This window comes from Lissotriton vulgaris, chromosome 12 (genome assembly GCF_964263255.1).
Source record: "Lissotriton vulgaris chromosome 12, aLisVul1.2, whole genome shotgun sequence".
Taxonomy (NCBI): Eukaryota; Metazoa; Chordata; class Amphibia; order Caudata; family Salamandridae; genus Lissotriton; species Lissotriton vulgaris.
The window spans coordinates 83,690,847-83,705,101 of NC_141700.1; the positions used below are offsets into that span (position 1 = coordinate 83,690,847).

The 14,255-nt window shown below is 43.9% G+C and overlaps 1 protein-coding gene across 1 annotated transcript; it reads left to right on the forward strand.

Moving 5' to 3' along the window:
- The first annotated feature begins 1,078 nt into the window (after positions 1 to 1,078).
- Positions 1,079 to 13,722, forward strand: TIMM13 (translocase of inner mitochondrial membrane 13). The gene is made up of 3 exons (XM_086947257.1): positions 1,079 to 1,304; positions 3,700 to 3,768; positions 12,874 to 13,722. The coding sequence occupies exons 1-3, from the start codon at positions 1,089 to 1,091 to the stop codon at positions 12,970 to 12,972; spliced, it is 384 nt and encodes a 127-aa protein (XP_086803383.1). The 5' UTR covers positions 1,079 to 1,088; the 3' UTR covers positions 12,973 to 13,722.
- Positions 13,723 to 14,255: the final 533 nt, after the last annotated feature.

Sequence of the window (14,255 nt, forward strand, 5' to 3'; positions counted from 1 at the left end):
CAGGTGCACCTTTATCTTTAGCAAACCAAAAAAAGCGCTACAGAGGCTGGTTCTCTTCTCGGAGCCCGGAGTGAGGAAGAGAGCTGCTTACAAAACATAGCATACCAAACACAACAAAACATAGCATAGCATAACAAAACATAGCATAGCAAAACAAATCATAGCATAATAAAACACAACAAAACATAGCATATCATAACAAAACATAGCATATCATAACAAAACATAGCATAGCATAACAAAACATAGCATAACAAAACACAGCATAGCATAACAAATCAAAGCATAGGATAGCAAAACATAGCATAGCATACAGCATCACTCAGCACCACCACAGCATCACTCAGCACCACCACAGCATCACTCAGAGGCACCACAACATCACTGAATGCTACCACAGCATCACTGAACGCTACTACAGCATCACTGAACGCCACAGCATCACTCGTTCGCCATCACAACATCATTCAGCGCCACCACAGCATCAATCTGTGCAACCATTCAACAACAACTGGTTCAAATATGTTCTCTCAATGTTTTAAGCTTTATTACAAATGTAACAAAAATATGTTAATATTTCACCTCTGTTCTTGGATTTTCATCACAATAGAATACACTGACCATAACCATCACAAATGTTATTTACAAAAGTTTAAGCTATTGCCATTATAAATTACAATAACTTTTATTTAAGTATTACAAAAAATTAAAAGCCATTGTTATTTGTAATATCAATACATGTAAGTTGCGTAAATACAACACATATTGCATTACAAATGCTATAGGTGTCACATTTGCGAAAGTTATAACTATTGGCATTGTAATGACAAAGCTATTAATTTCTCTTTTTTTAAAACAAAACATAAATAAAAAAAATTGTCATTTACAATACCAATAGTTCAAACTTTCCTGATGCAAGACCTATTGCATTGCAAATGCTTGTTTTGTTTGGTAAAAACCTGCAGAATATGCAGCAGATGATGGATTTTCTGAAACGACTCGCGCTTCTTGTTCCTCTTCTATTTCTACCTTTTCGCGGGCTCTCTGTTTGGCATCCGTCCCTCCTGCTCGTGACTACACTTCCCAGCATGCTAGTGACCGGAAACGCTCTCCTTGCTCTTCCGGTGTCGGAGAGTGTTCAGTTGCACGCTGTGACTTTGATCCTGGTGCTTGCAGACATGGACGGTTTCTCGTCTGACTTTTCCCCGGCGGGGGCAGGGGGGTCTGGGAAGGTGGACCCGGGCCTCATCATGGAGCAAGTCAAGGTGCAGATTGCTGTGGCCAACGCTCAGGAGCTGCTGCAGGTAACGCCTACCTTGTACCGCATCAGCCATCCCGACATACCTCCGGCCTGTCTGTCCCCTGACATCAGGCAATGACCTCTGGGCTCCATATGAACCCCCGACATCAGGTCATGCTCTTATGTCCCTGTTAGCTACAAAGGACTCCAGCACAGATCCTGTGGGAGGTGCCGTATGCCCATGTTGACCCCTGCTTGCCACATCGTAGCTCTACAAAATATGTTCTGCTTTTATTCTGTGATTACATGCATTCTCTGTTGCTATTAATGTGGTACAAGAACATGTGGCTCAAGAACATGTGGCTCCTGTTCCTTTTCACACCCTTCTTGTAATTGCCTGACTCCCATTTCTGCTGCAGGTAGAGGCTACAGCCAAGCAATGAGACATGACTGTGAATGTTAGTAATGATCCTCCCATTCCGGTTAGCTAAGCACAGTGCTTATTGAATTTGTGTGTTAAAAACAATTGAGAGAGAAAGTGTGCTTAAATAGTTTGTTTATACCATAGTTTACTTATCTGTGCCATACAAGTGTTAAAATTGATTGTATGTACACAAATAAAACAAATTAGCATGTTTCAAACTCCACCACAGAGAAGTTAGTCAGACATCCACCCCGTGAACATCTCTCCTTCAAATGATCATTCATAGCTTAGGATTTGTGACGACATGACCAACCTCCAATGCAGGTATAGAGCGGGTCATGCTTTCTCCACTACTTCCTTCCCCAGCTGTCTTGTCAGTCCCATCATCTCCACGTTTGTGTTACCTGGCCCGCTTTATGTCTAACAGTTATTCTTCTCTCCTCTAACTATTCACGTCTATGTTGTTCTCATGGACTCTACATGTAATACTTGCATCGTCAATGCTTCTTTGACCTCCCAGTCCTCTCAATTCCCTTTGACAGCACCCAGCTCCGGAGTAAACTGATTCTGCGCCCCTGTAGGTTAGACCCTATGCTCTCCTTGCAATTCACAGTATAAGGAAGTCGGGAACCAAATATACCCTTGGAGGCTTGGGCAATCAATTAATAATGAGTACAAAGATGCCTACAAGGGATTTTTTTTTATTCTTACACCAGTATAAGATATATACAATCACTTTTATGTTCAACCCCAAATGGTCTTGAACCCTTGAAAAAAATCTAAACAAATATGAAACTATTCAAAACATGTACAATCAATGTATAGAAGAAAATTTCAAAAGCACAGGAGTCTTTTTCCAAAAGTAGAGAGTTTTTAATCTCGATAAAATTGAAGTGTACAGTCACATATAACAATGCAGCATGATCGAGGATGTGTAAAACTACCTACAAATCATGAACACAAACATCTATTCCATAAAGTCAGATGAGTGAAGAATCTGAGCATACAGAAAACATTCACTATTGTACAACAATTGTTAGGGAAATAGATGCAGAAGTCGACGTTTCGGCCTGTTGTGGCAAAATTATCTGTCAAGCCATCTTCAGGATGTAAAGCCGTATGTTTAAACAGTCCCCTGTATATAAATAATGTATAAAATTACATTTATGAAGTGTAACATACCAAGCTTAGTTGAAAAAGAAGAAATATCCTGTGCAAGAGAAAGCTACGGTAGCTACTTAAGGTTTTCAGATTGATCAGTAGAGAAAGTAGAGTGCAGAAGATCTTAAATGTTATGCTGGACTCCTTGAAGTCCAGCGCAGTTGTTTTATAATTGGGGAAAATATGGCAACATACGTCAGTGGAGGTGACAAGTTTTGCTGTGAAGGGCATGTGGCTTTAAGGGAAGTGGGTCCATGGCCCCTGTTGTAAAATGTCATTGCCTGAAGCCATGATGCAGTACACTGTTGCAGTTGAGAACACAGGTTTTTGTCTTGAAGTTTCCCTCATTGGAATACATAATAGCAGTGCACTGCTCCCCCTCGCTGTAGAAATGAGTAGCCATATCCAAGAGGAGCTTAATGTAAGTAGTTGGCGAAACCTTATAGATCGCATAGTTATCTCTTTTTAATCTATATTGACTTTTTCTAATTTTTATTTATTTAGTGAAGCATCAGCTCAGACCTGAGAATGGATTTGTCATCCATGTGGCTTTCAGAGCAGTGCTGTAGCTATGCTTCTACTTATATACACATGTGAGAGAGAGGAATGGAGAGGCGCTCCATTCCTTAACTGTAAAGCTGCTGTTTTCTGAATTTGTATTTCCCCTATAGAGTAGTTTTGCTTTCAAGTTAGGCTGCCCCTAGTTATACTCTCCCCTTCTATTTTTCATTTTTTTCTGATCTATAAGTCCGGGATTTGCATGAACACCCCACTTAGATGAGACAGTTAACCATGCAGCGATCAATGAAGAGAGTGTTGTGGATTGACCACTTTGCTATCAAGTTAAGAAAATGTTTCTCTCTTTTTACCCCAGAGAATGACTGATAAATGCTTCAAGAAGTGCATTGGAAAGCCTGGAACTTCACTGGACAACTCTGAACAGGTATGAGCTAAGGTTTTCGCTGTCAAACTAGCAAGCCACTTTCATCTCCGAACTCCCTCGCCCATGCTCGTCCCTGTCACACTCCTTTACTGCACACCATTGGCCATGCTCCTCTATGCTTCATGTGGCGGAGACAAGTAACCTTTTTTCACTAAATGTTGCTTTTCTCTCCGGTTGGAAAAGGCAGTTGAGAGTCAACATTAGGCTTGTCTTCAGTCCATTTGTTTCTCGATTCCTTCCGTTTGAAGACTTTGCAGGAATTGAAAGGCTTCCCTCCTCTGCAACCTGATCCTGTCCTTGAAACAACTTTTTCATTGCAGGAGGGCAGCAAATGATGATAGGCCGTTTGTTTTTCGTGGAGCACTGACCTGTTTGCAGAAATTGTCTTGTTATCGTGGCGGAACCATTATCCTCCATTAAAACTACATTTTTTTTCCACTTTCATAGCATCACATTTTTGGAAAGCATTGTATGGTAAATAGTTTGCAGGATAACTTACTCCTGCCATCTGTCAGCAGCAAAAGAAAGCTGACCACAATGATGACTTCAACTCCTAGAAGTCATTGGTTTCTCCCTCTTTCTTTTTCTGCTGTAAGTCAGATAAGTAATGTTTCTTTTTTCACATGTGGGTACCAATAACTTGTTAAGATCCAACTGATGGCTGTTGACCAATTCTTTGGAGTCTGGTGAGTACTGTTTCTAAGGGAAGCACATCGCCTGCTACAAAAACTGTACTTTTTTGGCTGTTTTATGCTTTGTTCCATAGTGCTAAGATAGGATACTTTTCCACACGTGTCCCTCACTTATGCTCCGCACCTACCTCATGCTATTTGTTTGGCATGGTCTAAAGGTTGGACACTTGCACTGTTTCCATGTTAGGATGTTGTCGCATTTTTCTTCTATGCCCGTCCCACCCCAAAAACCATAGAGCATAAATGTTAGCCTTTGGCCTATTTAACACCTTTTATACTGCACAGAGGGGATGGGTGATTTAAGGTAGATGCTTGGCACTGTCGACAGCATTAGCATCTGCTCAGGAACCTGACTTAAGTTGTTGGCTTAATCTGGGCTATTTGCTCCGCAATTTTTAGCATGTGGCTGGCAAGCACTTACCCGCATCATGTTAAGGAGTAGCATGGCTTCTTTTCCAGACATGCGAAAAATGCTAGGGAATTCAAGGATGAAAGTCACAACTTTCTGAAAGAATTGTGCCATCCTGTGGTTTTACAATTCTGTGGTCTACTTTGCCTAACTTTACCTAGCGGCCTTGACATTCCTCAGATCACATCACATGACATGTTCCACGTAAGCTCATTGCCCCATCGTCCCTGCCAGCAGGAGTCCAAGGCAACGGTTAATTGAGGCTTTACTGAAAATATTCACGTCCTTATAGGAAGATGGCTGCTACTGCCTTATTGACATGCTGTAGGGAAGGTTGTGGATTTTGGCAGTACTTTGATGTAACAGCGTCACAGGTCCTTTTATATGAAACCCACTTGAGTGTGGCCTGGGGGGAGAACTAGTCACAGTAACAATTTTTTTTGCAGTTTTATAGCGCACACTCGACTCGAAGGTATCGGAGCACTTTACATGAGCAGCAGTTGCATTACAGAAGGACACACATTTTTAGGCACAGGGAGATTAAATGATTTGCCAGAATCATAATATGTTTGAGCCTCTCGCCAGACTGGAACCTGGTTCCCCAGCTTCAAAGTCAGCTGCTCTAGCCGTTATGCCCCATTCTTAACTTTCCAGTTACCATTGGACTATAAATGTTAAATCTAGCTCCAATGTAAGAGCTTTTTACAGCAATCACTTACATTAAAAACAACAGGAAGTTGTAACTCTCAGATGTTTTCTAATATTGATTGCTAACCCTCGTTCAATTGCCAAATAAAAATTCTTGCTGTCTTCCTTGTAGCACGTTGATCTGTGGGAGTGGCTTAGAAATCGCCTCTTACCAAGATGGCTGATTCAAAGGTGGCCATGGAATGTTCTTTAATAGACATTTGAAAGGTGGCTGCCATCTTCAAGTGCGTGATTTTTAGTTTAATTTCAAAATTATAGTTTTTTATTATGAATTAATTTCAATCTACTGTATTTTGAAAAATATGTGGTGACCCGTAGTAACAAGTGGTGGAAAGTTAACATATTTGCATCAAACTTCCTCATATAACTTTACTTAATTTCGTCCTGGTGGCAGACAAAGCAGTATACCCATGGCAGTCTTTCTTCTAAGTCTATAGTCCTCCACACTGCTGGTTTCTATTCCTCCTCTGTTTCCTGGCCGGGTGTACTGCACCGCCTTTCACCAGCCGCTACATGTTCTGTAGTGTCCTCACTTGCTGTCATTCATTCCTCCCAGTCTTTGCTGTATCCTAAACTAATGCAAAAAGAAAAATTGATGGACAGAATGCAGAACAATGTCATACATTCACCCTAGTACAGAGATCTGGGCCTAAATCTATTGTTTTTTGCTCACCATGCCATTCCAGTTTGAACCCAGCCCTGTGCAAATCAGTCTTGACCCTGCACCCAATGGGAACAGTCCAGCCTGAACTTCCAGGCCAGGTCCTCCCTGGACTGGAAAAAGCATCCTAGTACCGGTTTCAGAGTTTCACCCCTCATCAGCTAGGATAGCTTGACTCCAGTGGCATAGAGAGAATGGGACCCACATCTGGACATACTTGTCCCACTCGGGTTGACTAATGCAAAAAGAACAATTAATGAACCCAATCCAGAACAATGTCATACATTCACCCCAGTACAGAGATCTGGGCCTAAATCCATCCTCGTTTTTTTTCTCACCAGGCCATTCCAGGTTGAACCCAGCCATATGCACATCAGTCTTGACCCTGCACCCAATGTCAACAGTCCAGCCCGAACTGCCAGGCCAGGCCCTCCCTGGACTGGAAACGAGCATCCTAGAACCGGTTTCAGGGTTTCTCCCCTCATCACCTAGGATAGTTTGACTCCAGTGTGCTACTTCATACCTGCTGCCTCCCCCCCCCCCCTTAAGGGTTAAGACCAAGAACTACATCTTTTCAACAAGATATCTTCCATCCCTCCCAGTCACATATTATTTCTGCGACCCCCCCTACCTTCCAGAGACATGCCACAATTACCATCACCTTTATCCCAAACTATGTAATGCATGTTTTCACAACATACTCCGCCCTCCTTCAGTTTCTAGTATGTTCCTTCGTGGTCATTGGCATCCTTTTGATTTTGTTTTTAGGTCTCGACTGCGGCATTGCTTTAGCAATGCTTGTTTGTCGAGATTATAGTAAGGCTCAAAAGTCTACCCAAACTGCGGATCGGGTACAGTGCATGTGACCACAACCACGCGCTCTGCCTCTGCTGCCACGCAGCTCGCCAGGCTGCACACCCCCTCACTCTCCATATGCTCGCTCGCGCGCCTTTCCTTTGATCTCACAGGCTCCGCTCCCCCCCCCCCCATCAGACTTGAAAGGAATGCGCTCCCCGCCTTACAGAGAGCTTGTTATTTATTTTTTCTATTTATTGCACTCCACTGCAAAACAAACTGCTTCAGATGGTGATTGTGGTTTTCCCCATATTTAAGACCAACACATAAATTAAAGAAATTGTCACTTACAATACCAATAGCTCAAACTTTCCTAATGCGAGACCTATTGCATTGCAAATGCTTGTTTTAGTTCTTATCAGATTGTCATCCTTATAACACTCCGGTGCACAGTATGCATTCAATAAGCGCTGTCTGCACCTGCTTCAGTATTTTCTCATTTGCCCTCCAGTTCAAGCCCTCCAATGCCCCTCTACAGCCCCTGTTCTTCCAAACTAGAAAGTGGGTGAATTCAGTCGCTGTTTTGCTTCTTTTTTTCTATTTTTGGTTTTATGAACCTTCTGCACAATACCCGTTTAAAGGAAAAAACACAGGACGGTTAATCTTAAAACTCAAACTTAATTCACCAATTCCAAAGTCAGCTTCTTTACTTCACTAGTCGAAGCCTTGCGGGGATTCCTACCTCCTTGGGCGAGGCCAGGGCCTCCTGCCATTCTGTGTCATCTGTCTTCCACCCATTTGCTCCGTAAAGAAACTGTCGGGTCTGGCAGATTGATTAGTTTGCGGTATGTGAAGGACGTGGCGCGTTTTGGTATGTGGTCTGTAAGCAGTCGGTCTTCCAGTGGGTAAGCTTCAGGGACGTCAACGTATTTGTGTGTATCTAAAAGCCTCAGTCGGGCCTAATTCGTATTGTTGCTGGGGCTGGTCAAATGGCAGTACATTCCCTCTGTCCCACAAATCCCCCACCGTGGAGATAACCTATATTGTCCTATTGTTCAAATCCCTTGCTATTTCGCAGTTGTCCTAATTGTCTAGTGTCCCAGAGTGGGGTAAGTTTTGTGATGACCCCCTTCCATCCAAACCGTGTCTGTGCTGTGTGCCATAGCATGGCCGTGTGTTTTGTGGGGCCCTTCAGTTTCACTGCTTGCCCTTTGTTATACAGGACTGCGAGCATATTTCCTGTTCCTAGTTGGGCCTCATCCGCCCTGTATGCTGGGTCATCCTGTGGTGCGTGTATCCATTGGTTAATGACCTTGAGGTGTGCCGCCCAGTAATAAAACTGTATGTTGGGGAGCGCTATTTCACCATCATACCAACCTCTGTGCAGTTTTGTTTGCACTATTCGTGCAGGCCTGTTACCCCAGAGAATTGTGGACACCTGCGCAGCTATTTGTTTAAAGTATTGGAGCGGGACTGGAAAGGGCGTGTTATCGAGAGCGTATAGAAACCGGGGCAAGGCCATCTTGTACAATGCCGCCTTTCCCAGTAGTGTCAGGGGCAGGGATACCCAATGTATCTCGTCTCTTTTTAAGCGCTCCATAGGGGGCGCCAGGTTCTTGGAGAAGAAATCTGCTACGTCTGTTGTGATGTGTATACCTAAGTATTTAAATGAATCCCACAAGACCACAAGTAGGCAATCGGCAGAAAGCTGTGGTGCGGGGGCCTTCAGTATATATAAGACCGACTTGGACCAATTTATTGTGTACCCTGATACCTTTCCGAAGTTGTCACACATTTCAAGGAGCACCGGTTATGGAGTTTCCAGGATCTGTGAGGTACACCAGTATGTCATCAGCATATAAGGAAAGACGGTCTTCCCATCCTTTCTCCCATCAGATTACTTTTAATAATGGAGCACCTCTAATCAATGTCGCTAGGGGTTCTAACACTAATGCGAAAAGGAGCGGCAACAGGGGGCATCCCTGGCACGTCCCTCTCGCAAATGGTATCGCGTCTGATAGGTGTCCGTTATTGTAGATTTGTTTTTGATAAAATATTTTTATTGGATTTTGAAGGCAAAAAAAAATAAATACAATAAACATGACCGGCAGGACAACACAATTGGTTATGATCCTCTGACCACGTAGTGGCACAAGGATAATCAGAGAAAGCAAGTTGGTTGGAAACTGAGCAAGCTGATCCAAGGGATCTGTCTGCTCACAAGCAAGAGCCCTCACACACCCAGATGGGTGTCATGCTTTATCATCTGGAAGTTCTTGTTGAGCTGGCGCTGCAATGTCTAACTGGCCCCTTGAGGGGGGTCTTTGTGAGAGGTATTTTTAAGTAAGATGCTGATGTAGAGGCGCTCTGTGTAGATTGGTGTCAAGTGGTTTAAAAACCACCAATGGAATATTTAATGTGGATGTTCTCTTTTTATGAATAAAAACAGTGAATGGATGAAATATGGGTGCAGTGAACCCAGACCACTCATAAGGTAGTGTGCATATAGGTTGACATGTTTCTTGCCATAGTTGTCGCTGTTGATCAGTGCAATTCATCAGGACCTAGATCCTAATCTTCAAGTGATTCAGAAGGTGAAATGTGCTAATATTAAAGAAATATCCAATCACATTAAAAAACTGATACCCTCTATAAGTAGGGTATACTTGTGGATGTCTAAAAACCGACCCAAATTAGGTAAGCTATTTGTCTCATAGTTGATACCTGAGTCCGTGCCTCCTGCAGAGTGAAAAGGTGTCTGGCACGCTGTACGCAGTGAGTTACCCCCTCTCTGCCACCCTGTTAATTCTTTTCACCATGTTTGTAATGTTGGTTACTTCGCTTTATCTGCCAAATAATCACAGTTCATTCTCTCTATGCAAAATTGTGACTTTCAATAAATGTATTGAGAACTTTACTCCTATCGTTCTCATGTTTTACCAAGGGCATGTGTGAGCAGACCACGAAAGGGGTAAGATCTTTTTCCACGATTTCCTTCGGCATCAAAGTGTCATGTTCGAGGATGCCAAAATCAGTTGCCAACCCAGGAGGTGTAACGGTTTGGGAGAGGCACTGCAAGCTAGCTAGGAATTGGGCAACAATATCTGATGGTGTAGCTGGCCTAAGTCCTAGCATTCTGACGTCATGTTGCCCTTAAAAAAACAATACAAACTATGTGTGTCGCCCCCCCACCCACCAGAAATAATAATGGAGATGGATGGAGTGCTGCTGGTACAATGATGCAGTGGGATTCAATGGGCATGCACAGTAACCACCCCAGAATCTGGGTCCATCACTCAATCTCCATCAAGGCAGATGTCGAGGCCATCAAGCCTGTCTGGAGGGAGGGCACGTCGGTGCTCCATGACTCATTTGGGACATTTGTGAGAAATAGGGGACCCATCAGCCCGCATTCAATGTTCGCGGGAGCACCCTTCGTCTTCTGAGGCGGCGGGCGCCACCGACAACAGTTGTCTCAAGATGTTGCCCCCCCACCCCCCGGAGAGAACGAGTTACTGCATAAGGACTGGTTCTCAGTTGCCCATTCCCCGCCTACTTCAGGGGTGTCAGAAAAGACGGACTTGAATGGATGAATCATATGGCGGCGGTCTGGGAAGAGAAGCATATATCTTGGGTTCCTTACTCATAGCTTTTGCTTGTCAGCTTCAAAGGATTTACGCTGACGCAGCAGGAGGCGGGTATAATCGGGGAAAACCTGAATCCGAGTGTATTGAAAGTTCATGGTGGCCAGCTCGCGGCCAAAACGGAGAACCACATCTCTTATCCTTTTGTTGAGGATTTTTGGAATCATTGAACATTGTGGGGAGGGGCGGCCTTCCGCCACCGTTCTGTGGGCCTGTTCCACCACGAAGCACGAGGACGGGTATCGCTCGGTTACCCAGGATAGGATACATTTCTCTAGGAAACTTTCAGGAACCGACCCATCAGTGAAGCTCTCAAAACAAAGGTTGTTCCACCGGGTCCAGGTTTCTGCATCCTCTGGCCGAAACTCCAGGATACTGGACTTTGTAGGCAGGCTACTTCTGTGTTCAGTGTATACGCGGAGTCCTCCAGGTCTGAAATGCGCCACTCTGTGCTGGCCAATCATTCCGCGATGTTTCAAAGGTCCTGGAATAAGAGCGCAACATCCACTCCATCCTCCCCAATCCTGGTCTCCAAAGCTGACCGGGAATCTTGGATAGCAAGAATGTCTGTGGCATTCCGCTGGCCTGTCACTTAAGGGGGTGGAGAGTCCGCAATTTCCTGCTTCAAAGTGGGGGCCTGAGGGGCATGGGAGCTATAAGTGGCACCTGGACACTAGAGATGGGGGAGGGTCACAGCAGCTCAACTCAGGGCTCTGAGAGGGCTGCCGTTGTGTCGGCGTTGAGGGGTATAGGCGACTGCCCCAACAGTCAATTGACCCACTAACTCCCTCCTGTTGGGATCAGCAGATACAACAAATCCTGAGATGCGGCCCCAGACCAAAACCTCTGCGAAATGGTCTGCAGGCGTCCAATGCCTGAGCCATGATCCAGGAGATGCGTTAGACCACGCCCGTCTTGCATCCCCCGGACCGCTCGGCCACTGGGTGGTGCTTAGGGGGTGTGGCGCACGCACTTCGTGCCCCAGCCCAACAAATCCTCTGGGGCCCCTTACATACCATAGTGCCGGAGAAGCGGCACAGGCTGAGGCCCTTGGAGCTGCGAGTCCTGGGGGCCATCTTCGTGCACCGCACCCAGGCCCAAAGCTGTTCATTGCTCCCACTCCGGCCCCATGAAAGTATAAGTCGGTCTCCCAGGAGGGTGTTAGAGGCTGTCAGCAGCAGGATGGGTACAGAGTTTCATCCGGGGAGCCGAGAGCTCACGGAGGGACATCAGCCATCTTGGTCCACCTGGTCACGCCCCCCTAAAAAGTAGGGGGCCTTAGTTATTTCAGATCTGAAAACATAATTTGGCTCTCCACCTACAGGCCCTGACTGATCATCACCTCTATTTTGAATATATATATATATATATATATATTTCTCAGTCCTATGTGATGCACATTTTTGCATTACTGTTGTAAATACAATTTCCTATGCTGTTTTCCCACAGTATGCAGCACTTCATCTGCTCTACTTTTCAGTTTCAATAGATTGTGCAGCAACAACTGGGAAGTGCGGACACAATGTCTGGCGATCAAAAGCCAAAACATTTGAAAATAAGCAACACTTTCAAGTTAGAAAGTGAAGGTGCTTTATAACCTAATGCATTTTCACTTGGGGGCTGATTCACAGAGGCAATTTGAATTTGCCATTGGTTTGACTTCTACCATTTAGCTTGTCTCCCTATTTTTAGTAATGTTGAAAACTGTCTAATTGGTAAACAGCAACCAATGCAATGTTTATTACCTTTCTGTAATTCACAGTTAAACTATCATAAGAATTGCCATTGAAAAAAGTCTTGTGAAAGAGTGATAAGTAAAAAAAAAAAAAAATACAGATATAAATGTTTTGCAAGCTATGTGAAAGATGTTCACAAAAGCGAATACTCAAAAGAATAACTCCATCTTGAGGTGGGGGAATTAAACTGCTGACGTTAGCTTAGTAGGAAATTGAGGCATATATTTCATCTACTAATTAGGCTTCAGCTGATTTCTCTACTGTGATTTTAAGTAACGTGAGCAAAATACCCATCTATGTAATTCAACCTGTAATGCTTTGCATTTTCCAATAATTGTGCATATTAATTACATTGGATGCAAAACTTCTGGCAGTGTTTGAAATAGATCATTTAATATGCCGCCTAGCCCGCTTCTTTGGACCACTTTGCCAACATCTCTTATATGATTTTTCCCTCTAGAAATGCGTAGCCATGTGTATGGACAGGTACATGGATGCCTGGAACACAGTCTCCCGAGCGTATAATTCTAGACTTCAGCGGGAGAGGGCAAAAATGTGATGGATGCCACCAAGAGACTTGTTCAGCGTGTCTGGTGCAGACGCCGTTTGCCTGCAGTTGCAAGAGAGACCGGATTGAACTTCACTGCATTTGAAGATGACCCTGTGAAGAGTCTAAGAAAAGCGATTCTTGGGAATCGTGTTAATTTCACTGCAGTTGGTTCTTCCAGCGGTGTTGGGAGCAACTGAAAACGTATAATCTACATGTTTATGATTGTCCCCATCTAGCCTCTCCATACTCCCCATCAACCGGCGAACTTGAAGCACTTGTCTGTCTGTACTGTCGGTACTCTTCTGCTTTAAAGGTCCCAACCCAGTAATTTTTAAAGAAAAGGATTATCAGTTCCTGCTCTGTATCAACTCCAAGAACGATATGTAAAGATCCACTGGACTTGTTTCAGCTACTTTTCAATAATCAGTTGCTGGCACACCGATGTCTAGGTTTGTGGGTGTAGTCTAGTGCTCTGTAAAACATTAAATAAATAACTGAAGAGGTGTCTCTCCTAAGTTCAGGTTTGTTGTGTTTCATATGTACGTCCAAGAGGCTGAGACGCTATGGCAACTTTATGGATGGTCCTTCTAGAGTGGAATCATTCTGTTTTCTGCAGCAATTACAGACCAATTTTCTAAAAAATAAAATAAAAAATTAAGCCAATCTAGTAGATCGTTTGAAATTCAAAGTGCAGAGGAGTAACGTGTGTTGTTACTTTTTTATTAATACGTAAAGAAAATAAATATTTTGCCTCCTGAACAGGATTATCGAATTCATTTGCTATAACTGTAATGCTCATTGTCGTCTTTAGATTTAAGAATCGAACATGTTAACTACGCATGCCATTAAGCGATTCAAACAATGAACCCGTAACTCTGTTAGAAGGAAGTTTATTGATTTGAAACTATAGGAGGTGTGCGTGCGTGTTGTAGTGTACTCTATTAATTCTGGTGTCCGCCCACATCTACCAATAAAATTCAGTTTGAGGCAGGCACTTGCACCCACAACAAACTTGGGTACAGAATTCTGGTAGAAAAAAAGGAAGGTCCTTCAGGAACCAGACAGTAGACCCTCAAGAATTCATTTGGGATCCTGTTCTCACCCTTTCAAGTGTCACATGTGGCTAAACAGACCCGTCAAGCAGGATTTTGCAGGACAGTGTCAAAAAGGATGACCACTGCCCCACTCTCCATTTTCTGATGAGCTCAGAGGAGTCATCACCGTCCATTCAGGTCCGCCTTTTTTTGCTCCTGGGAGGCATTTCACACCTTTTTCACAGCTGCTCAAGGTTG